A 27141-nucleotide genomic window follows, 5' to 3' on the forward strand; every position below is an offset into this window, starting at 1 on the left:
GCATAAATTCCAAAATATCTTCTAATGATCAAAATTTGCATTGTACTTCATACATTATAATAAATGTCACGAACAATTTTCAATACACTGAAATATAGAATATAAGTGCTTAGAACTATCCAATAATCACAAATTCATGAAATCACTACGTAAAGCAAATTTGATGGCAAAACAAACTAACTAGTTTATATAATTTTTTTTTCAAATCTGGGTCTGCTTGTGTATAAGTGCATGAACTCATGATCCTATCATCTAAGAACATCTAAGAACATCTAATATGATGCCCATGAAAGGCTAAAACAGAGAATTTATGAAAGGACATGTAAGATGAAAACTTAATTCAAGTTATACTAGAAAACCTAAAATCTACACGGGTCAAAATCTATAAAATGCGTGAAATGGATTAATTGATAATTCAACAATGATCCGGTATACTAAAAATCTTTATGAGATGCATAGATCAATACTAGAATCACATAACTGCAAAATAAAAACTGAAAGCAAACTCAAAAACAATAAGCGAGAAAAATAACTAAATTACCTAACTTTTGAGAAAATGTAGAAATTGAGTTTTAAACTAAAATCTAAGTATTGGAACATGTCAAGAATCATCAAAATATATCAAAAACAACAAAAATTAGTAAAAACAAACATTAATGGGTTTTGAAGACAAAACTAAAAACATGATTCTTGGTCTATAGTTTAAAAAAAATTAAAGTCAATTAGTTTATTGAAAATCATTGAATCAAGTGGGGACATTACACTGGTATGATCTAAAATCAGAAACCAAGAAAAAGAAATAAAATATGAATCTATGAACCAAGCATCGTGAACTAAATTTTGACAGCAAAAGTGAAATGGATTTGATAGCATATGCATCTAGAAATATAAAAACTGATGAGGGAAAGTTATAACCTGGCGACAAACATCGGTAAAAACTGATAAAGTTTGCCTCGTACCGGGCTCACTGGGGAGTCATATGCTTTAGATAGTTTTCAATTAATGATGTAAGAAATTATACTAAAAATTCATAATTAAGCTAATTAATACACACAAGCAAATCATAAAAGATAAAATTTGTGAGAAGAACATATCTATTCGAAGCATTTAAATTATTATAGACACAATCAAATCAATAACAACAATAATAATAAGAATAATAATAATAATTTATACATAAGGAGATTTTTTTTGTGTCCACATTTATTTTTTTAATTTTACCTATTAAATAAAAGTTATTTTAGATTATAATAGGTTTAATGTCTCCTTAAGTCCCTATTTTTGTTCAGAATTTTAAATAGATCCCTCTCTTGACGTCTCGGATCCTTATTTTTGTAAAATTGAAACAAATAAAGACCTTCCGTCAAATTAGATATATGGCGTTTAAATTGATGTTATGTGGCATGCTGAGGATATTATTTTAGATTATGTGACAGTTTATACATGATGATGTGACATACTGAGGATACTATCATTTAAAAATAGTTCTTAAATAATTTTTTTTATTACAAAATGTTTAAAGGTATATATTATAAACTATTTTGCAATATGATTTCCTTAGTGAAAAAAATGTTAAAAATTATTCAAATTAATTTATTTTCATTCATATTTTATATTATATTTAAATCAAATTAAACTAAAAATTATATTTCATTGAAGTTAATAAATAATAAAACTAAATAGAAAAAACAAACACTATTACGAGTAATATGTCATGAGAATGTTTAGATTATTGATTTAGAAAAGTAGTGTCATTTTATTAATTATTAATTATTGTAAATTCAAATCTAATATTCTTAAATTAGTTACGAACACTTTGCGATTTTAATTTTATACTTTTAAATTTTCTGTATAACATACACTAATTAGAAACCATTTTCTCTTTTCTTAATGCCATGAATGTCATTTCAAAAGTAAGACTCTTGTGAACTATCTCTGAATCATTCACAGAGAAACTTTCACAATGTGTATCCATAAGCTACAACAGATTATTCACTGTAATTAAATAAGCAATCTTCCAAAGCTTGGTCACAATTACACATGAATCCACGTGAACACTTAGCATATATGAATATGTAAGAAAAAGATGAGAGAAAACTCAAGACTCTTATGACTCAAAAGAAATAAATAACGCATTCCAAGAACATTAGATGTGGTTGTAGCACAGCTTATGGCCACTGCCCCACTAGACCATGTTCATCTTAGAGATCAGATCTGAGCTAAGTGTTGGATATCCATAGGGTAAGCATCTGATGCAGATTGAGCATTGTATGCTCTTTGAGCTACAATTAGATTTCCAGCCTCAGTAGGATGAAAAGCATCCCAGAACAAGTATTCTCTTCTGTTTGGGCATGGAGTTTGCATTGGCAGACATGTAATTTGACCATTGTTCCTTCCTACCCCGCAACACCCAGCATTGATGACACTGAAACCTGAAGTTTGATTCATGTTAATATTACTCGATCGGTGCTCTAAAAAGTGTAAAATCATGAATGTAAAATGGTCTTGTTAGAAAACAATTACCAAAGGCTGCAGGGTTGCTTATAATATCTTGAAAGATACCATAAGAATTTATGTAGATGACTCTTGCATCAGGCATCTGGCTGTTGAATTGGTCAGTGAGACCTTTCAATTTGTTGTTGAACATTTGGTTTGCAACATTGATTCTGTCAACGCATGTTTTACCATCTGGGCTGTTTCTGGCCAACTCATTTGGGCTGCAACCTATTTGGCCTATTCCAAACAGCACCATTTTTCTTGCTCCATAGTTGTACAAAGTCTGCATGACAAACACAAGTTTTTTTTATGCAATTCATGTTATAGTAGACAAATTGAAGAGGAAAAGATGAATTGGTAAAGACAAAGAGAGTTAGAGACTAACTTTTAGTTGATCAGTATATGCATTAATAAGAGCATCTGCAAACTGATCTGGTGTGTACTCCCTGCTGCTTGAATAGAATTGAGGCATGAAATAGTTGTTTAGATAATCATTGCTACCCAACCCAATTGAATATATGCACTTGCTCAAGTAATTTGCAGCTGAGTCCTCATTTCCTAGTAAAGATACCACTTGGTTCACTGTGCTTTGATAATTTTGCACCTGCCCACTAAAACTAATGCGTGCTCCCTACAAAACATATGAACAACTTCAGAAGATAAATATTAAAAAAAGTGATCTTGCTTGAAGTTAATGTATGGGTACCAGTTGCTGTCCAGTTTCCTCTCTAATTCCAGCAGCAGCAGATGCATAATTCACTCCTTTAAGTATATCATCGCCACTAACTTCAGCATATGAAGGTATCAAATCATCGAATCCCAAGAGTTCAGCTGTTAAATTTCAACAGAATGTCAAATTAGAGTGAAACTTTTCTATATATTTACCATAGTCAATTTCATGTGCCGGATCTACTTTGCTCTTGTTCTTGTTTGTTTTTACCAGATCAGTATATCTGTTTTAAGAATCTAACAGTAAATATTTTCCTTTATTAGTGTTTCTAAAGTTCTACCTCTACACGTCTTCAAATTCAATTGCACATTGAATACGGACAAACAGATCCATGTGCATAGAATTTAAGTCTCACTAACAAAACTTATGAGGGGTAAACTAACTGAGTGTAGTGCCAAAAAGCAACGCTTAATTGTCTGCTTCCCTCACTGCCATCTGCACCTTAATCCATTTTTTTTATTTCACCGGTCAAAAAATCAATGCTTCTTAACTATACCCTCTCGTTCTAGAGAAAATATTAGGCGGTGTAGGTGTACATTAATTTGTTGTCTGATTTTAGCATAAGACAGTTTGGCATCCAATAGATCATTATGCAAGCACATGCATATATTAAGAGTGTTTTTAGTTACACACTTAACTGATAGCTAGGTTAAAGAAAAGTGAAGAAAAAACATCAGATCTTGGGACCATTTTGCTGTCCTTGACTCTATCTAACTAAGACTTTGACAATGATGTTGATTATGAGTGCATGCAAGTGAATCTTAAGACAAGGATGCATGTCAACTAAAATGCTTCCATGCAGATAATTAAGAAAGAGGAAGCTCACCAATTCCATCAACAGTGGTTTTCCCATTGGAAAACCTCCCAGAAGGTCCACCAGGGAAGTCAATCCCATAAGGTAGGTAATCAGCCCTAGCCAAAGATTGAAGCTCGTTGTTGTTCCCATTATCAACCAAGGAATCACCAAAAATGAAGTAGCATGGCACTTGTGGTGCAGCATGAACTCCACTGCAAAAGCCAAGAACCACAAGCAGTGCCAAGATGGTTGTAGTTGTGAGATCTAAGGCTGCCATTGAGCAAGAAACGGTGGGTTTGACTTGTGAGGAAGTGGAAAGAGTGAAACTAGGTAGCTATGGAAGATAGCATGTGTGAGTAATTGAATGTGGAAGGTGTGATATGAGTATGAGTATATATAGTAGAAAAATAAAGATAGTAGCATGGTCTATGGCTATAGTGTAGAGTATATAACTTTTACAGTTGGGAGTGTTGGTTAGGTGCATTAAATGGACGCGGATATATATTGTGAGATTCAATGAAATGACTCTATTACCAATTCCACTGTACCACCCCACCTCATTGATGAAATCTGATCACTGATGTGATTCGACTTTAATGCAGAGTTGCATTTTGCAGGATGAAAATTTCGACTCTTACTATTCTCAAAGACCTGCATTATAAACTCTGCTTTCATATGGTAGAGTGAACACCTTTCCGTAAAACTATTGCCTTTCTTGAAGCCAATTTTCTTACATTAATGAAAATCTCTTATCTATAATTTGGCGAATTTTATAATAAAAAAATATATTATCAATTTTATTTCATGAAGAAACTATAAAGAATTAAGGAGATTCTAAACCGAAACTTTAAATATAAATGAGAAATCGAAAATTTTGTTTTGACCTAAATTTAATTACAATTATAGAGTTATAGTTTTATTTTTGTGTCAGTTAGTTAAAAGAAAACACGAAAGGAGCAACTGAATTATGCTGGGTCGATCTAGTAATAAATTAGCAAAGTGTGATGCTGGTGTTTGATTTTGACAGAATAGATGTTTGTGTTGATAATGCCTATTTAGATGCCTTTCAAAGAATTTGTTCTGTTTTATATACTTTATGTTAGTTATATCATTAGTTGATAAATAGTTTTTAATATTATGTGCAAAATCTGAGTATTTTAATGTGAAATTTACAAAACTAAAAATATAGATAATTAAATTTAAAATAAATAAAAATTTAATATCATCTTAAAATTTTTGTTTTAGTTTAACTTCATTAAATTGACTTGTAAAATAAAAATAATTGTGCTTCTGATCATAGAAAAAATAGGTATTTTGGTTTTGTTATCACATTGAGTACTATGCACTTTGAATTAAATACTGATGAATAACTACATTTATAGCATTACAATAAGTAAAAGGTGAACAACTTTTTATAACTTTTTCTTAAGAACTTGCAAATATATAAAGTAGTTAACGATAACATAAAGAATTATAACTCAACAACTTTTGTAAAATTTCTTTATATTTGTAGTTTACTATATATATATATATATATATATATATATATATATATATGATTTCCCTAAAGAATAAATATAACAATAAATATCAAGATATCAAATATTATTTTTGATATCACATCTCTTGATTCATCAATCATAATTCCAGTTTTTAAAATATCTTCTAATACAAATAAACTTAAATGAAAAAATTTAAGTCACACAGATTAACATAAAAGCATATAAAACAATATTAATTGAAATATTAAAAATTATACATAGTCAATATTCATTACACACTTTAAGAATGGGAGACTAACTACTAAATAGGAAACAAAGTTAATTGCAATGTGATAATTCACAAAAAAATTAAAGAAGTTAGTTGCATAAATATAATTAAAGAGATTAAAAAGGAATAATCAAAGTAATCTCAACACTTTTGAATCATTCCTCTTAAACGTCAAAGAAAACTCAAAATATGGGTAATACATTCAATATGTTATTACAGCATGCTACGAACAAATAAAGTTTTTTTTATGTTTATTGAAGTTTTAATCTCTAAAAAGTTATAAATTAATCAATGTAAAAAAAGTTAGTTATGCTTTCTTAACTTATCTCCAAAAAATTATATTAATATTTTTTTATAACATATAAAAGTAACTTTTTTTAAAATTATTCTACAAAAATCATTTATTAAATGATTTATTTATCATTATTCTTAACTTATACAATAGAAGTTTGCTATACACATAAAAAAGAAGAAGAAGAATATGTACCAATAGTTAAAAAAAAAAGTGGGATAAATTCTCTCAAGAATAAACATAAATTTGATCTTCTGAAACCATCCAGAATACCTAGTAAGTTACCTACTCCTATATAGATAAATGATAGTAGATTGAAGAATTTAATGACCTGGTATGCTTTAGCACTCCATTATTAATATTATGATTATTATATCATTATTATTGTTTTTATTATTATTATTAATTTAAATCATTTAAGGCAAAAGGTCCACACTACTGGTCTTCATGGATGGTTATCCAACATATAACATTTTGCAAGTTATTTGAAGTTAGCATAGGATTAAGGCATTACTTTAATTTTTTGAGGATATGCATGCCTCTTCATTCAAACCAAACAAATCTGCAACCACATCAAAGGGAGGAAAAAAGTCAACTCTTAAATCATCAATACTAGGAATGTGATATATGGTAAAGAGATATGATTTTAGAATAAATAGGAAACAAAATATTTATAAATAAATTTAAAATAATTTATTCTTTATTTGTTTTAAATTTTGTCTTTCTAAACTTTTAATTCTTTATTTTCTTTTTACTTTATTTTATTTTTAATATCTTTTTATCAATTATCTTTCCTACATTCTATTACATCCATTAATAAAAAGATAATAATAATTAGAGTTAAATATGTTTGTAATTATTAAATTTAAATATTAAATTGAAATTCGTTCTTATTTAAAATTTTAATATATTTTAATTTTTAAATTTTAAAAATAAATTAATGTGATCATTTTAACTCAATAATTTAAAAAAAAAATCATGACAAACTATGTCTTAGGTAGTGTTTAAGCTATTTAGTTCAAACGTAAAAAAAAAATTAACATATTTGAATTAAAAAAATTATATTTATCTATTTTTGAGTTTGGGAACTAATTGAGAAATATTAAATCTCATACTTTTTTATTTGATTTTACCACTAAACAGTCAATCAATCTATCTAAATTATATTATATAAATAATTTATACTGAAAAACTAAATATATTGAATACTTACTGAATATTAAATCTAATTTAAAAATCATAAATATATAATAAAAAGTAAATATATGTTTTATAAATGATATATAATTTATTTCATATAAATTAACAAACACTTTTTTCTTTTCTCATTTTTTATATTCCAAACTCTTCTCAACTTTGTTCATCACATCCCCTATTTGATATTTTTTTTCTTCATGGAGCAAGTTTTTAATTGTGTCTTAAAAAGAAGAGTCACACAAGGGAATCTTGTAGTTATGATGACAACAATAGCACTGAAATTAGCATGTGATTACAGTTAGAGCGAGTTGTTTCATAAATAATTCATCTGCCTTCTTATCTTATTATTATGTGTTTCCTTTCTGTGGCAAATGATAAAAACCATTATAAATCATGCTCTCCAATTTTTAGACATGTCCAAATATAGATCACTCCAGGTAAAAAGACTATTCTAATACAAGAAGATGTATAACCTACTTTTATAAAAGGTAAATTAAAATAACAGGTGTATTAATATGTAATTTACTTTATTTTTTTAAATTTTCACTACAAGAAAAAGCCTAGATCTTAGAGATAAAAAAACATAACTAATTATTATAATCATTAATTTAGATTCTAATTTATAAATTAAAAATTATTGCTATCTAAAATTATCTTTATTATGAATAAAAAATTATAATTAATTTATAAATTGGTTATTGGTTACCAAAGTTTAACTATTGAATGAATTAGTGTTTAAATTGGTATTTAATTAATTAGTATTCAAGAAATGACTATTTAACCTTCTTCAAACTTTACTCTTTTTTTCATATAGATACTCTAACTTTTAATTTTATCTCAATTAATATTTAAATTTCATATCCTTTATAAAACTTACCCTCAAATTTTGCTATTTTTAAAAAGGAACACATAACATTTTAAGTTAACTATAGTTAATCCTTAACTTTTACTAATTTTTTTATAACTATTTTTTCCAGCATCTTCCAATTAAATAATTTATATTAAATATCTATATTTCATCAATATTTTTTTCAATGATTCATGTTTTATATTGTTTTTTTTGTGTTGCAATTCATTTTACAAATCTAGAATATTTATAGCGCTACAGAATGATTTTCTATATTTTATTTTATACAAGTGAACCAAAGCAAAATTCTAAGATTATAGGATTAACACAAATTAACATAATTATATATAATTTAATATAAAGATTTTATAGTATTCATTAATTTATAACTACAAATTTTCACAATCAATCAATTAAAAGTGCCATTGATATACTTTTAAAATAATTATAACATTATTTAAGTCATTGATAATATAATAGTTAAAAACATTAAAACATAATACAATTTAGGATTAAAAATAAAAATATATATATTTTTAATAAAACATTAACATTTAATGTAAATTATTTTCAGAAAATATTATTTATAAAAGATTGAAAATTTTTAAGAATTAATTAGGATATTATTAAAAAATGATGAAGGTTTTGTTTATAAAAATGAATAACAAAAAACAATTACCACAAAACAAATTATAGTTTGCATGTCAATTTGGACCCAAAATGAAATACTCTTTCCCTTCATTTAAATTTTGAGTTAATGTTTTATATATATATATATATATATATATATATATATATATATATATATATATATATATATATATATATATATATATATATATATATATATATATATATATACACTACTGATGAACTTTTTTCCCACTAGTAATTGAGAAAACTAAGTTTTCCGATTCAAAAGTAGGTTTCTTTTATATCATAAATATCTTTGCTCGTATAATATTGAAAAAAAAATTAGTTCTAGTTGTATTAGTAGTGAAAAAGAATGATTATTTATATTGATTATATTTGGTAGGATAATTGTAAATAAGATAATATTTTTTTATATGAGTTATAATTTATAACATATATAAAAAGTAGATTCGGTAATATTTTTGTAATAAAGAATAAAACTTTTTTATACTTATTATAGTTACAACCCATAAAAAACTAGACGCAATGAAATTTTTATAATAAATAAAAAAAACTTTCTATATCGATTTTAATTATAACCAGTAAAAAAGTTGATTTAATGACATTTTTGTAATAAACAACAAAACTTTTTATATGAGTTTTAATTATAACTGGTATAGAAAGTGGTTTTCAATTAATCCCTTGCAGACATCTCCTTGCTCTACTACCTCCTAGACAAGCTCCTCTGGATCGAGGCTGATTCAAAGTCGTCGTACTCATAAGTGGCAACCCCTTCCAAATCGCCAAGTTGTCGCTTGACAAAACCCTCAACGTCTGTACCCTGGAAACAACTCCAGCTCAAACGGCAAGGATTGAGTGTGGGCACTATCGTGGATGACGACGTGAAACTGGTCGACATCGAAGTAGATCCACGTGATGATGTCAAATATAGTAGTCCCTCGTAGTGTAGACTTGTTAAGATTAGTGCAACCATGTTGATGTTCGTTATGCGGGCTTTTGTGGCAACGGTTCCATGCCAGGAAAGGAATGAGATAGGGACGCACTTGGCCCAACCCTTGATTGGGTTGCATGAAAAGATCACGAACGAGTGGAAAGGCAATGTGGGGTTGTTGGAGAATATGCAAAGGATGAAGAAGCTAGGACAGTCGTTGGTTGAGTTCGTTGACTCTCTTTGCTTTCCCCTAAACCAGACCTACTATGCCTAACCATCGTTCGCCCTCGTTGTTGATGAATATTTTTGAATTTAAAACTTTTTTGGTCTGGTTTTTCTTTTTCAGGTGACGCACGTGATGATGCTCATGGTTGCTCGTGGTCTCAGAACTGTAATGAAGATAAACATAATTTGCAGCTACATGTGATTTTGCATCTTAGAAGTTAGATCTGCATTGTGATGAAGATGTGTGATAGTGGTTGCGTCGAGAAGCTCTGGTGATTGTGTGGTGAATGTCGATTTATTGTTGTTCGAGGCTCGTGGTTGTAGTGACAAACGATGATTTAAATGTGGTTGTGTTGATTTTGGTCGGTGAGAGAGGAAGACATTCGTATAAAAAATGACCTTTTCTATACCAATTTTGGAACTAGTATAAAAAGTCAATACTTCTTACACTACTATTTCTATACCAATTCCATAACCGGTATAAAAGAAAACCATTTTTTTTAACCTGGAAAAAAATATTTTTCTACACTAACGTATAAATTATATTCATTCCATATGATAAACATATGAAATTAATCAATTTAGTTTCAATGGTACCAATTGAGTCTTCAAGCACCACCGCATTACATATTTTTAGTTATTGAAATAAAAAAAATGTAACAAGGATTTATTATAGCTTGTTTTAAAAACTGAACTCATAATAAATATTTGAAAAGTCAAAAGTGTGTATTTTTTTTTTTTAACTAGAAGGTATTATTTGAATACATTTGACTTTACCTATTACCTATCTAAAAGATATATAGGTAAGAAGTCATGAGCCTATCAATATTTTTGCATTTCATGGATATCACCCACCACATGGGTATAGTTATGACCCTTTTTTTTGAAGGGATATATGTGCTTTAAAGTTTGTTGAACCATGTTAGATGTGTGGTCCAACAACAATGTGCCTAGCAATGACTTTGTCTTCAATGTTCACATTAATGTCTTCTGACTTTTGTTTTCTTTGAAGAATTCGATTTTATTTGTACTACCATGATGTATGTCTCCAATATACTAATAAAACTATTATTTACTTTTTGTCCTTTTTTCCTTTATGAATAGTAATGACACAAGTTAAACAACTAACAACACTATCGTAACTTTGACAGGGAATTCTGCTGTAATATTGAGCCAATGAACTTCAGAGTTCAATAAATATTAGGGCACAAAATCTAATAAATTTATTTCTCATTTTTCCAAAGTCAACGTCATACATCAATTATATTTTTAATTACTATCTTTTAATATTTAAATATTCTTTTTCATACATATATAGGATGTGGAAGTAGAGACAGATGAAATAGTAGAAAAGGAAATTATATAAATATTCATTATAATTAAAAAAAAATTATTGTGTTTTGCAAAAGAACTCATTTATTTTGTTTAGTATGAAAAAAGTAACAAAGAGAAAAAAAATACATTACTTTCATTTAGTCTTACATATTTTTCTCTATAAATATGAAGCTGATACTCTTTAAAATTATTTCACTCAAAATAGGAAAGTAACTTTTTAATGATATAATTACTTTATTTTATTTATAATTTTTAAAATAACATTTTTTTCACCTCTGTTCAGATAAATGAACATATGTTTCTCTTTTTCACATTTTTTTCTCACACCTTTTTTTTCATTTTCTTTCATAAGAAAAAAATTCACACTTTTCTTCATTCTTTTTTCTATACAAAAATATATTCAGAGTTCACATAAGTTTGTATTCTTATATTATATCTATTTGAAGTAGGTGTTCTTTTACTGATATTATTTAATATCATCACACTACTCTTTATATAATATACGTCAAAGGTTAACAAATTCTATAAATATATATATGTTATTCACCAAAGAATACAAACTTACTTTAATACTCATTCTTTCTCGTTTACAAGATTTCAACTCTCTTGTTGATTTAAGCATCGTAAAATTTTTTGTAAATACATTTTTTTTTTAGAATTCCAATATTTAGGAATATACATCAAAAGTTTCAAAATCACTCAGATAACGTCATTTGAGATAAAACATGAATAAATAACTTTTTTGTTCATAATAAGATTTGAGATATATTTACTTGTTGTTCATAGTTATTTTATTGCTTATTTGACCTAAGTTGTTACTATTTTGAAGTTCACATTTAGTGAAAATACATATGTGATGGAGAATCGTTTGAGAAAACCTGATGACGAACCTTTTGAGGGGGACATAGACAACATGGTGTTGATCCAAATGCGAAGGATGATCAAACTTTAATTTCATATATTTTTTCTCTTATTGTATACGGATGAATTACATGTTTTCAGGTTCCTCTTATTTTATGGGTATATTCTGTAGTGCCTTCTTTTTCCAAGTAAAGCATAACAATCTAATAATGCATGTTTTGCTTTCCCGTGTACAAGGAAACTGTGATTCATGTAAGTGTTTAAGAAACTTATGTGATTCTTAAATTTATTATAAAGTTTTCTGATTTATTCTCTTAACATATTTTGAACGGTATCTTTGTTTTAACCATTTATCAAAGCTTATGAGTAGAAGTAGATAATACTTAACTTTTGAATTAGCGATTTGTAAACCTGAGTTGTTCAAACCATATTCCTATTTTTCTTTTTTTTAAGTGAGGAATATTTATTACAATAATGTGACTAAGAAGCACAAATATTATAAGTTAAGAAATCATAATATTTTGAGTGAAGTTGGCATGAAATAGACAAAACCGACTTCAGTTAAGTATAAATTTTTTGTTTCATTCATATCCCTATCAGATAAGGGATATACACTTGTACTCATGCTAATTGTACCTATTCTTTTAATATTTCAATATCAATTAATCAATTTTTATAAAATAATTAAGAGTTTTTGTCAATAAAATATAATATTATCAAATATTCAATATCAAAATATTTTGTTCTTATTTTTTTAATATCAAATATATTGAAAGAAATTATAATTACATACATTTCAAATTAAAGTATCAAACAAAATTTTATGAGATGAAAACATTTATTAAATTAAATTTGCAAAGTTAATGAATCAAAGTTCAAAGTTTAAAAATATTTTTAAAAAATTACAAAAACAAAATCCGATAATCAAATTTAAAAATATTTTAAATGTTTCTTTACTCCTGTACTTTACATTCTAATGAAAAATCTCTTTTTGTTATATATAAATAAAATTATAATACATGTTTGAATCAAATCACACAAAGAACAAAAATTAAACTAATAGTAATTAAAATTTAACAAAAATTAAACTAATAGTAATTAAAATTTAGTATTTCATTCTTTGAACTTCAATACGAAGAACCTAAGAAACAAAACAAAAATAGGGGAAGAAATCTAAAATCACAGGTGCGCGAGTATGACTGACCTTGATCGAGCTCGCAGAGCTCACCTCGACTTCATTGACTCTACCAACCTCACCTCAGCATCATTGACTCTACTGACCTCGCTCAGCCTCACTGACCCAACCAACCTCAACGAACTCGTCTCGACCCCACTAAGCTCAACAACTTCGCCTTGGCCCACAAAGTTTGTTGAACTCACTGATCTTGTCAAGCTCTCCTCGGCTAGCTAAGCTTGCCTTAGCCCCATCGAGCTTGTTGAGCTCGTTAAGCTCGCCGACCTTGCTGACCTTGTTTTTCTGTTATAGTTTGACGTTAGTTTTTTTTTTCTGTACTTGTATGCGTGAATGGATGGGTGAAACTAGTCTTTATGATGCATAGTATTGGGTTTTGTTTTGGTTGCTGGGAAAAAAATTTAGATAGTCGAATGACCATAGAAAATGAAGATGATAATGAAGTTTGTGATGTGTGAGCATCCTGATAGTAACGAGCTCGACAATACATCATTTCTGAGATTTGACAAGCTTAATAACATACTACTCTAAGTTGTGATAAGTTCGATGACATATCATTACAAGCTCAAGAATATACCATCTTAAGTTATCACGCTCAACAACATTACAGTCCCAGTTGTGATAAGAATTATATTTTCAAAACTCACTCGGAGATCTTTCCATATATATGATATTGTATTAAATCAAAATTAACTTAGATTTCAAACATATGAATCAAATTTAATATATATATATATATATATATATATATATATATATATATATATATATATATATATATATATATATATATATATATATATATATATATATATATATATATATATATATATATCAAAGGATATAAATATCTAATAAGTTTACTGAACTCTTTTAACTTTAACTTTTAACTTACAATTCTACTTATGTATCAAACGCAATCATAAGTCACATGCATATGACTATTTTCAAAAATACATTTTATCATCTAATTGGTTACTTTAATTATAGATTAACACATAAGTATCAAATAAATTATGCAATAGGCAATTCAACTTATGTCACTTGTATTAAATATATATTTTATCAAAAACTAACATTTAATTTATTTTAAGCATTTTAATTACATAAACTTCAACTTCATAAGTGAGTAAATTTGAAAGATCTAATATTAGTCACATCCTCAAACCACGTTAGGTCAAAGAAAGAAAAGAAGCTATGGTGATGGTGATGAAGGTAAAAGGGTACGAAAATTGGTGGATATGGGGAAGAGGCTATCGGCCTATGGTGTTTAGATGGTGATGGGTGTTTGGTGGTTCTCAAGAGAATTTAGGTCAACTTTAGAGAAAGGTGGCTAGAGGAGATCACATGGGATGCTCTAGTCTTGACTTTAGAGACTAATAGAAATGACTCAACAATTTGACATAATTTCATTACTAATCTCAAAGTGAGAATACACATCTATTTATAGATTAAGATGTCTCCAAAATGTAGAAGGAAAAACACTACCTTAACCTAACTTGGAGACAAAGGCAAAAGTCCTCTCCAATAGGAGGAAGACATATGACCACTAATCCTCTCCATTGCTAGAGTGACATGTGACCACTAACTATGAGAAATCCTCTTCAATGTGAGCATGACACATGGTCACTCGTACATGAGACATCCACACACTCTTGTCCACTAAGCTAGGTTAAAACTTTGACCACAAGCTCAACATTGGGTCTTGATCTTTTGTTGGCCCAATTGGTCCAAAAACCTTATACTATTTGGTCCAAAATACAAGGCTCAAATTAAATCCTACACTACTTGGTTCGTAATACAAAACCCAAATAAATCTTAGACTACTTGACCCAAAATACAAGGTCAAAAATTATTTCTAATGTGTTTGATCATGGTTAGAAGGTATGTCATCATAATACGAGGCCACGTATGTGTTCCAAATGTAAAATAAACTATCCATGAATTTCTTACCACTAGTCTTAATATATATAATCTAGTTACTTAGTGAAATTTGGATATCTCTACTGTCCTTAACATGTCTCTAAATGGAACACAAATCTCTTCACTCAAGATGTGTGGTATCGCTTGAGCGATACACAATTATGTCACTTGAGAAAAAAAAAACAAACTTATTCTAAAAATAGAAATTCATCATTCACGTAATGAAGTTACAAGGAATACATGATTGTTACAATCTCTTTTTTTCTCAAGGTTTGTCTCCTAGCTTAAACAAAGACAATTATCACTCAAGCTTCCAACTGATCGCACAACTGGAGACGGAGTAAGCATATTATATAATTATAATTCAATAGTTAGATTGATTAAATTTACATTATTCATATTATTATTTATATCACAGTAGTTTATTTCAGTTTCAAAATTGTTTCTAACTGCTTCAAACTTTCGAGTTGACCTATTTTTAGAGAAAGAGAAAATTGACGCATATTTGTAGCCGATGCAGAAATTACAGTTCATGAATTCCCTATGGTTAGGCCAAGAAAATATGAAAATAAAACCCATAATCAAATCAAATCTAGCTGGGGTCCATATCATGTTCGAGAAAAACATTTTCATATTAAAATCCTACGTGAATGTAATTGTAACTTCAATTCTAATAATTTACATTATTATTTAAGCATCGAAGAGTTTATATGGGGTAATATATAGTAAATGTAACAACATGCCATACTCTTAACTCTGTCTCGTGCTTAAGCCTTAACTTTTTTTTTTCTTATAAAAACAGCTTCAAAATCGGAAGACACATTTTTGTACTACTCTCTATTGATGTTCTCATATCATTCTCCAATTTCAATTCACTGTATTTCCATGCATTATTTAATAATTTAATTTAGTTAATGCATTATTCTCTTTCAATGCATGATCTCTTTTTCCCTTTCAAGCCAATTACCTCATCTATGCCTTTTATCTCGTCATTATATAAACAATCTTCCTTGTTCCAATCATGACCACAACCCTTTTGATGACTTGTACAAAACTATGGTATGTGAAACAACGTGGAGTTGTGGACACCAATGTGAAGTGAAATCATCTTAAGAGATCTGCACTCTCCTAATTATTTGCCGTTCAATTTCTTTATTCAATGTCAAACAATAATGTCTCAAGTAGGTTTATTGCTGCCTGTGATTTAACCTGCTTATGATTCCTGAAGTCATTTCATTCATTACTGTTAATGTGTTTTCTGTTCATTTATTTATTTATAACACTGGATATCTTTTTGCCTTACCTTTTCATTTCAATGCTGTGCAAAATTCGCTCTAGGTATGTTAAGGGTGTTTCCTTGAAACTTTATTTTTTTTGGTTTTGGTGGTCATTCAATTGCTATGATTTTGAAATACATTGCGATATTTTGTTTACGATTCTATTTCATGTATCAAAAAGCCAATTTCCCCTCCCCCCTTGTTCTGTTATTTCTCTAATGTGATGAGAAACATTGCAATTATGTATTTGCCTGACGGTAAGTTTACGCATTTCATCGCTGAGAATGGTTTAAATGTGGATAGAAAAGTTGTTTTAGCCTATGGAGACATTCAACATTAATGATAGTGGATCAAAGCATGCTTGTTAGTTCTCTTTCTTGAGTGCAATTTCCCATTTGGCAAGGAATATGAATGTAAATGAAACTGGAAAAAATGTAACATTGATTAGAGTGTGCAACTATTTCCGTTTGTTTCAGAGCGTGGCTGAGCATTGTCAATTGTTGAATTATTTGGAAGTAGGAAAAATAATTCCACCTTTTGAGTGAGAATGCTGTCTTTGTAGGAATCAAACAAGTGAAAAGACTTGACATCCTTGAGTCCAAGCGTTTGCCAGCGAACAATTATAACTGCGTCCCTTTAACACCAAGGTCTAGATTGGAAAGGCTTCTGAGGGAAAGAGAGCTAAGGAAGTCCTTCAAGAATCAACCAACTGATGAAGCAAGAGATGGGAGCAAAGAGGGAGAACAATGTTCTGGTGATTCAATAAGTGAGAATGAAATTTCAGGTGTTCATAAAGAGGAAGAAGCCACGGAAACGAATAGGCAAGATGAGAGGCCAGGCAAACAACGTTTGTTGGTGGTAGCTAACAGGTTGCCAGTTTCTGCTGTAAGAGATGGTGTGGAGTCATATCATCTTGAGATCAGTGTAGGAGGGCTAGTCAGTGCACTTCTAGGCAAGAAAAAGTTTGTTACCTTGCATTAATTGTTTTTACTTTGGTGTGTTTTGTTGATCTGTTTCTCATTCATATATCTGTTGTAAGTTTGTAACTCAGCTATTCTAATTAGTTACCTTTGTTAAAGATCTAATAGAGGTCACAACTCACACAAACGATAGTTATCTTCACAACATTGTAATAGTGATCCAGTAATCATAGGAATGGATTGAACTTTTCTATTTTCTAAGTGAAGGTTGTATGAAGCTTGTTGTTTCTGTTGAAGGTGTAAAGGAGTTTGATACCAGATGGATTGGGTGGGCTGGCGTGAATGTGCCTGATGAGGTTGGACGGAGAGCATTGACTAAAGCTTTGGCTGAAATGGTATTGAGTCTTCTTTGCTTTATGTGTCAAATTTATAATTCTCAAGCATGAAGATATATATCAAAGACACAAAACCATCAATATTTGTCCTCTTGATTATGTGCTGTTCACTGCAGCGGTGTATTCCAGTATTTCTTGATGAGGAGATAGTTAATCAGTACTATAATGGCTACTGCAACAACATCTTGTGGCCTCTATTTCATTACCTTGGGCTTCCACAAGAAGATCGACTTGCTACCACTCGTACTTTCCAATCCCAATTTGATGCATATAAGACGGCAAACCAAATCTTTGCTGATGTAGTAAATATGCATTATGAGGAAGGAGATGTTGTTTGGTGCCATGATTACCACCTAATGTTCCTTCCAAAATGTTTAAAGGAGCGCAACGACAAAATGAAAGTTGGTTGGTTTCTCCATACACCCTTTCCTTCCTCAGAAATACATAGGACTCTACCATCCAGAACAGAGCTGTTGAGATCAGTCATTGAAGCTGACCTTGTGGGGTAAGTCATTCATGCATCTCCAACTTGATTATCATTATCATAATACATTTACTAGCTAAATTCCTTTAAAAAATAGACATCAGCAGCACGCACTTAGGAAAAGCACATTGTAGCCAAAAAGTAAGATGTACACACTGTGATAAGTCCATAACTCTGGTAAATTCATCTTCCACCTTGAGACTTACTATTCTTGCTTGTCCATTGCACCATTTAGTAGAAAACATGGCGTGGTAAGTTCGTATGTTGCTATGATTTTTGAGAACTCTGGACATTTTATCCAGTGTTGTGATTTTAGTGTTTACATTGGTCTGCATTCCAGATTCCATACCTATGATTATGCAAGGCATTTTGTTAGTGCTTGTACTCGTATTCTTGGGCTTGAGGGCACACCTGACGGAGTAGAAGATCGAGGGAAGCTAACCCGTGTGGCTGCGGTATATCTGCATATATTAATTTCCTTTTCTAATTCAATACATCGAGCTGCAAAAGCTTGAATTTCATCTTGTGTTGTATGTTTTATCAGTATTGAATAGTTATACCAATGAGTATGCAGTCTCTGATTTCCTTCTCATGATGACAATGTTTTATTTTTTGGGAGTGTGAAACTTCAGTTTCCTATTGGGATTGACTCTGAGAGATTCATTCAAGCCCTTGAACTCCCTGAAGTCCAGGCGCACATGAAAGAACTGAAAGAAAGATTTGCAGGCCGAAAGGTGAGAAACGTATATGCCAAAGTTCCAAGTTCAACAGTTTGAGAAGTGAAGGTTATTGCATGGTTTGGTTCTGTTCTACATCTGCTTTTCTTTAAAAATGTGAATCATTTGAATAACTTGAGCTTCTTATGAAATGGAAAGGTAATGTTGGGCGTCGATCGTCTTGATATGATAAAAGGAATTCCTCAGAAAATATTGGCATTCGAAAAGTTCCTCGAGGAGAATTCCCACTGGCGTGATAAAGTTGTCTTGCTGCAAATTGCTGTACCTACTAGAAAAGATGTTCCTGAATGTACGTTATTTCTCTAGACAAGTTAATAATCACTTGAAGCCTTTTGACCCATTGATTTAGACTCTTGCTTTGTTTATTTTGGTTGTCATCTTAAGTTATTGGAATTTTAAACGACTAACACTGTTCACTCATTGCTTTAACAGACCAAAGGCTTGCAAGCCAAGTGCATGAGATTGTAGGACGCATCAATGGAAGATTTGGAACACTTACAGCTGTTCCACTACACCATCTGGTTGGTGTTTTAAACATTTACAACTTAGATTTCTTGCATGGTATTTGACAGTGGAAGGATCACTAGTGTCAACACAAATATCGATTATTTGAAATCTCGTTAAAAACACTAAATTTCTCACGCATCACTATATATGAGCGATCTTTGTTACGGCAAGATTCGAACTATTCATCATCTAGATAGACAAAAACTAGTCTGTGCTCTATACACTGTCCATCTGAAATTGATGCTTCTACCCAAAAGCTGTAAATGCACATTTGGGTTTGAGTTGTTATTCTCGAATTGTGTTCTGACCTGCATTCTCTGCTAGCTGTCTTACAACATATCACTATCTCAAACATATTCATGACATCTCATTCGACCAAGTTGTATGAGACAAGTGCAAAAGGAACAGAAAAGAGAACAAATGATCGAAGTAACCTACTAAGCAGATCCTATGAAATTCGCCAGGAATCATAACTGAAATGGGAATTTCATTTTACAAATATTATTTTTTACATAGCAGCCATTTGATAACAGACTTGGCTGACAAGTAAAGAAACATACCTACTATACAAAATACCCTGATGGGATTTTAGTTCTTTCAGAATTTCCCTAAAATGACCAAGAATATCCCAATAAAACTATAGAACATTCTTTGCCAAAGTTGCAATAAATCTTCAATAGCTGATCTCTTTCCTGCATCACCAAGGAGCTTACAACACATTCTTTCCAGGTTACCTGGATATAATTCAGAATATGTGGGGCTTTTCTATTGACAATCACTTATTTGAGTAAATTGTCAACAAAAAAAAATCCCTTCAAAAATTAAATTTATAATTTTTTTTTCTTTCTTTTGGAAATATTCAAGCAACTAATGTGACTGTTCTTTGCACACACTGGCTCTTTATTTTGTCTTGTTCATTAACTACTTCTCTTGATTGCTTAAAGTTTTAGTATTGCTAATCTTTCCCAGAAGATGTGACAAATGAAATGAAGTCACGCGTTTATTTTAGATAGTTCAGAAAATATTTGTTAGGATTATTGTGTCGACCATGTGATGATTTCTGGACCATTTCTTTCTCTGATTACAGGATCGATCACTTGACTTTCATGAATTATGTGCACTCTATGCTGTAACCGGTACTCATTTTCTGCCCATAAAATAAGATTTAGCACATGTATGCACTTCTTTATTCAAAAGCAATATTTTTTATTTTCAAGCAGTTTCACATTTCACTATTTATTGGATATGTGAAATTCTCAATCTGTAGGACGTTCTTTTGTGTTGTTAGTAAAGAAACTTCATTATTTTTGTAAACTCTTTCACTTTTCTTTGATATGCTCCTCATGATTTAATTCCTGTGCTTATAACGCGTTGTAGCTTGCTGAAAGAATAAATAGAACTGATTGATAGTTTCATGTTTTTTGGAAATTGATGGTGGACTGCATACTTCTTGTGCCGCAAGTTAGATTTTTTGAAGTCATCAACTAAACAATAATTGACTTACAATTGTTTTCTTGGTTTTCTTCTCCTTTATTCATTTATGATTTAACCTTAACTATTCCCACAAAATCAGAAAAGGGAAACAGGTCTAGCATATCTTCTTTATATTATATTTTAAAATCCATCTTAACTAGTTTGCCTGAACTGACTACTAAGAATTCACCATCCATATGACCAGTCTAACTTACATTTTATTTAGACGTTGCACTTGTTACATCTTTGAGAGATGGAATGAATCTTGTCAGCTATGAATTTGTTGCGTGCCAAGCATCCAAGAAGGGGGTTCTCATTTTAAGTGAGGTAATTCAGTTTTTTAATTTATTTTGGCTCCATCTCTTTTATATTCTGATTGTTCATTGTTCTTCATATTTGAGAAAAAAGCACTTCATGTTTTACTAAGATCACCTTAACTTCAAATTATTCTTCCATTAAGCATGTTAATGTTGAGGTATTTGTAAGCGATGTGCACAATTCTTGTTATATCTCTTGATTTCATAAAGCAACGGTAAAAGCTTTTATTTTTTTTGAAAGGTAGGTATTGAAAAGCAGCACTATTTAGCTAATGATCTCAACTAGGTTGGCACCCTAAGCTACATAAATCATTAGCAGCATACCAATATGATATAAGAAATAAAGAAAAGAAATACAATAGTGTGGAACAATAGACCAAAACTCACTTAGTTAACAAACTATAAAAAGGTAAATGAAACCTATCCCTATAAAAATCATAACTAATGAAATCAGAATGGAATCCCACCAACTATTACATTGATGAGTAACACCACAGTTGACAAGTTTATCCACACACGAAATTGCCTTGTCATGCTATACATGAAAATTCATGCACTTAATCCAACACAAAGTCTTATTCCATTGATTGCTTGGCTTCCAAGGCACAATGAGTGAGATAGAAAAAGCTTGAACCACTCTTTATCGACAGATTATGCGATCCTCTATCCGTTAGCAAGAAAAGAAAAGCAACCGGCAGCATATGCACAATAATCCCGAAAAATTCGCCCCCCACACAACTTAACCAAGTGAACCTTTGGTTGCTCCATCATTTAATCCACGGACATACAGGAGGAAGAATTGGAGCTGGTTTTAATACCAAAAAATTTAAGCACCCAATTCCTGTATGTTAGATTTCACAGTAAAGTAAGAAACCTTACCAACTGTATTGACACCATGAGATATTTTGTTTTTGAAATTGAAATAAGGAACTTAAACATTAGTAAAACAGATAAGTTTACTGTTGAACCATATGGCATCAGTAATATGGAAAATAGCTGATTGAAGTACCAAACTGACTAACTTAGTCCAGGATCCTTTTAAAACATTCAGCACTTTCTGATTGCTACTATGATCGAAGGGTGTATTTAAGCAAGAACCAAGCCAGCCCATAACCTAGCAGCAAATGAACGTATTGAAAAAACAGATGGACTGCAGATTTCATATTTGTAGGACAATGACAAAATATAGAAACAATGAACATGACTCTCTTGATGGAGTTGTCCTCAATAGATGAACGTATTGAAAAAACAGATGGACTGCAGATTTCATATTTGTATGACAATGACAAAATATAGAAACAACGAACATGACTCTCTTGGAGTTGTCCTCAATAGATAATTTATTATGTATCAGACGCTGGATCAAAAAAGATTTAGAAGAAGGAATGTATACATTCGAAATAGCTATGTCATGTCCTAGTGTGGAAATACTGCCTAAAACGGAAAGTTAGCCTTTTTACACTAGGACATATCTTCACAGTTAGCACAGCTGCATCTCTCCAACACCTTGTATCACAAGATTCTTCAAGAGGCAAAATCAGTGATTTTCCTTGCAAACTCATACTCCTCTTTTCAATAATGTCAAGTTTGTACCATTGACCAATGTCAATAAAATCAGCAACTTTTATACTAAGTTGATTGTGCAGACTTAAAGGAATATGAGAAGACCCACTCACCAAAGGTCTATTCTACCAATTATCTGACCAAACAATAATATCAGAACCATTTCCAATTTGCCAACCAATATTTTGAGTAGCATATGCAATATTTCCTTTTAATTGGCCCATATAGCAGAGTGAACAAACTGCTTCTTCCATATCCATGACCTTAGTGTATCAGCCCGAGAACAGTTCTCTGCCAGTAAATCCCAGCCTCACTTAATCATAGCATCATCATTGAGTTGTATAATAGCTTATCTAAGCCCTATGCCATCATTAACTTCAGGCTTACAAACCTTACTCCAAGCAACATAGCTTTTCCGTGTATGAATATCACTAGTCCAGAGAAAATTGTGCATCCATTTATCAATCCTCTTAAGCACGAGCAGAGGCCATTTATAAACCTAAAAGTAGTGAAGCAGCATACTTTGAACAACATATGATATTAAAGTAGCCCTTCCCATATATGATGAAGTATGTCCTTCCATTTCTTAAGTTTAGATCTGACTCTATCAGCAATAGGTTGCAAGTGTTGTTCAACGCCTCCCTTTGAAGAAAGGAACACGAAGGTAAATAAAATGTAGATCACCTAGTGTAAAACCAAGAATGGAAGCACCTCTTCCTCTTTCAAGAGAAAACCAGTTTTGCACAAGGAACTTTGACTTATTATTGTTTTATAGTTTGTGCGAAAATCTCTTTCTCTTTTCCAAAAAAAGTCATCAGCCTAGTCAAGTTCAGTTGAGTACCCCTGTTAAAAATCAGAATATCATCATCCTATTCAAAGCAATTTATTTTCTGTTCTTTGTGTATAACCATGAGCACTAGGTATTAATCAAATAATTTTAAATTCTTTATTTGGTATCAGTTTGCTGGAGCAGCACAGTCTCTTGGTGCTGGTGCTATCTTGGTAAATCCTTGGAACATAACAGAGGTTGCTGCTTCTATTGGCTATGCATTGGATATGCCAGCCGATGAAAGAGAAAAACGGCATCAGTTTAATTTCAGACATGTGAAGACTCACACATCACAGGAATGGGCTGCAACTTTTGTGAGGTTAATCCTATAACACTGCTAGAGCTTTGTTGTTCTCGGATCAGTTTTGTTCCTTGTTTTATTTTTCTTGTAAACCAACCATCCTACATGCAATAGTTAGGACAAGATGGAACAGTTACAGATGACAACTTGATGCCTAGAGCCTGCCATCCATTACTTTATTTTGACAAGGACTAGCATGACAGAAAAAGTTGAGAAATAGTGTTTTTATGTTATGCCTATGTAATATCATTCAATTTGCTTGATGCAAAGTAGATAGAAGAAAAGGCTTTACTGATTTCTGTTTTCTTTTGAACAATCCAACTTCAGACGAGTTCTCAATTGCAAATGTAGTTGATCAAATACAGTCATTGGAAAAATGGAAATTGTTATTTGAAATAGACATATTATCAGGTCTATTGCTCTAGATTTTGACCTACCTTCTATGAAGATCTGTGCCACTTATGCTTTGCATGATTATTTATTTTACAAGGTTTTTCTTTTTGCACAGTGAACTAAATGATACCATTGTTGAAGCTCAACTCAGGACAAGACAAGATCCTCCATTGCTTCCCAACAAAGTGGCAGTTGACTGTTATAAAAAATCCAGTAACCGGTTAATCATACTGGTAAGCTGTTAGTTGGATCATCAAACGCTGAATAAAGGGCTGTTCCAAATTAACCATCCTTTTTGGCGCACTAAGTATTATTCTTACATCTTTATAGGAAACTAACTTGATATTACATGTACAAATTCACTGCACATGTTAAAGAGAAAGACAAATAAGAACTTGTGTGTTTCCATTAGGTTTTTGTGAATGATTTAGAACATTGCCTCTGACCAACATGTGTAGCTCCTTTTCATTAAAACATTACCATTTGGCTTGAACTGCACTGCAGGGTTTCAATGCCACTTTGACTGAGCCAGTGGATGCCCTTGGACGGGCTGGTCAAATTAGAGAACTGGAACCTAAATTACACCCAAATCTGAAAGGACCTTTAAAGAAGTTATCCGATGATCCACAGACAACGATAGTACTTCTCAGTGGGAGCAATCGAGAAGTCCTGGACAAAGTATTATCAAGAAAAGTCCATGTGTTTCTTTCATTTTCAGCAACATTTGCTTTTGGACTAACAACTACTTTGTGCAGAACTTCAGTGAATTTAATATGTGGTTGGCAGCGGAAAATGGGATGTTTCTGCGACTCACTTCAAGTGAGTGGATGACAACCATGCCTGAAAATTTAAACATGGATTGGGTTGATAGCGTGAAGGTAGATTGGCTGCATGAATCCAAATGTTTCTCATATCAAGTTCCTTTATTTTCTAGACTGAATTTGTTCATATTTTTACAAAATTTCAGCATGTTTTTGAGTATTTTACTGAAAGGACTCCCCGGTCTCATTTTGAGCTTAGGGAGACTTCAATAGTATGGAATTACAAGTACGCAGGTATTTGGCATTTTTTGTTACCATATTTCCATTTTATTTTTCAACCTACTAATTTTCTTCTGATAAGACTTTTCTGACGATACACATTGTCTCTTTACTCCCTTCCTAGAAAAATGGGAGCCTTCTATGGTTAATGGCTAACTTATCGTGACTGCAATTAAAATTAGATGTTGAATTTGGAAAGATTCAAGCAAGAGATTTGCTTCAGCATCTGTGGACAGGACCAATATCAAATGCATCTCTTGATGTTGTCCAAGGTGGTCGATCAGTTGAGGTGCGCACAGTTGGCGTGTCAAAGGTATAATAAACAATTTCAGTTTGCTAGTAGAGTCTCTCACCTATCATTTTTCTGTTCAGAAACTTTATTTTTTCTACATGCTAGCACCTGACACTTCTTTGCATTGTCTTCCTACTTGGTATTTTGGAACAGGGAGCAGCTATTGATCGTATCCTTGGAGAGATAGTTCATAACAAAGGCATGACGGCACCAATTGACTATGTCCTATGCATTGGGCACTTTCTAGCCAAGGTGAGTGCACTTCATTTGATTTCCAATTCTTAGTTCAGCTTTGATTTTGCATTTTCAGAGCAGCGTAGCACTAAAAAATGAGTGTTGTCAACAGTATGGTGGCTATTCTAACGTTAGCACACCAATTGATAAGTTAATAAATTATAATATTGAACACTGAAATCACAATACGCTTACTTTCCCGCAGAAAGAAGTCTCCCTACAGATTCAGTGTCCACAAACTGAAAATAACTACATAACTAACTGTGTTGCCCTAATAAATAACTGCCAGAAGTTATTTTCTACGCTTAGCATAGCTACCAAATACGTAGGCCTTTCTATGAATACAGATTCTAATACAGAACTACTTCTATAAGATTTGATAAATACAAAACCATTTTTTTTTATCATATGTACTTCTTCTAGTTAACTACCTCCAATGCTCCAACCCGTTGAGAATCCTTTCCAAACTAGGATCTCAGTTCCCATCACCTAAGGACTAAACACATTCTTCAAAGCTTGAAAGTAAAAATTAGAATGAAATTCTCGAAGAATGTTGATTTTGTATTGATCTGCATCAAATTGAAATTAACTGTGTATAATAGTTGGAAATAAACTGTTTCAGGACGAAGATGTTTATAAATTTTTTGAGCCAGAGCTTCCTTGTGAATCACCTTCAGTACCAAGAGCTATGCTATCCAAATCCAAGTCATACAGACCATCATCTTTGCTAAAATTTGCAGCCAACAAAGCCGGGACAAACGCTGCTCAGTACAAGAAACAACGTTCGTTGTCAAGCATAGAAAAGAGAGAAATTGAACTGAGAGCAACATATCGTGATAGAATATCACAGCATGAAGGTTCCTCGGTGCTTGATCTAAAAGGTGATAATTACTTCTCTTGTGTTGTTGGACGGAAAAGATCAAGTGCACGTTACCATCTTAAAACCTCAGATGATGTAGTCAACCTCTTAAGTGACTTGGCAGAACATTCTTCATCAACAACTTAGCTGATATTTTTTATGTTGTTTTTTCTTGGTGAAGTGTCTATTCATGTCAATTGATTCGGCAATGCTCTACATGTTTCATTGATAGGCATAAACTGACTGATATTTGAACCTAGGACTTTTTGTA

The 27141-nt window shown here is 31.1% G+C and overlaps 2 protein-coding genes across 2 annotated transcripts; one reads left to right on the forward strand and one right to left on the reverse strand.

The window, feature by feature from the left end:
• Positions 1-1970: 1970 nt before the first annotated feature.
• On the reverse strand, positions 1971-4435 carry LOC108331559 (GDSL esterase/lipase At1g29670). The gene is made up of 5 exons (XM_017566322.2): positions 4053-4435; positions 3203-3327; positions 2882-3127; positions 2524-2779; positions 1971-2432 (listed from the first exon to the last, which is right to left on the reverse strand). The coding sequence occupies exons 1-5, from the start codon at positions 4297-4299 to the stop codon at positions 2209-2211; spliced, it is 1098 nt and encodes a 365-aa protein (XP_017421811.1). The 5' UTR covers positions 4300-4435; the 3' UTR covers positions 1971-2208.
• An 11956-nt stretch (positions 4436-16391) lies between these two features.
• Positions 16392-27141, forward strand: LOC108325839 (alpha,alpha-trehalose-phosphate synthase [UDP-forming] 1-like). Its single transcript, XM_017558927.2, has 18 exons — positions 16392-16430; positions 17089-17478; positions 17744-17841; positions 17958-18346; positions 18666-18780; positions 18958-19059; positions 19201-19351; positions 19495-19583; positions 20657-20705; positions 21269-21369; positions 23883-24070; positions 24561-24678; positions 24950-25123; positions 25201-25323; positions 25413-25500; positions 25668-25798; positions 25931-26029; positions 26634-27141. Exons 1-18 carry the CDS (start codon positions 16409-16411, stop codon positions 27015-27017), a joined length of 2811 nt encoding a protein of 936 aa, XP_017414416.2. The 5' UTR covers positions 16392-16408; the 3' UTR covers positions 27018-27141.

Source organism: Vigna angularis, chromosome 1 (assembly GCF_016808095.1).
Source record: "Vigna angularis cultivar LongXiaoDou No.4 chromosome 1, ASM1680809v1, whole genome shotgun sequence".
NCBI classification, from domain to species: Eukaryota; Viridiplantae; Streptophyta; class Magnoliopsida; order Fabales; family Fabaceae; genus Vigna; species Vigna angularis.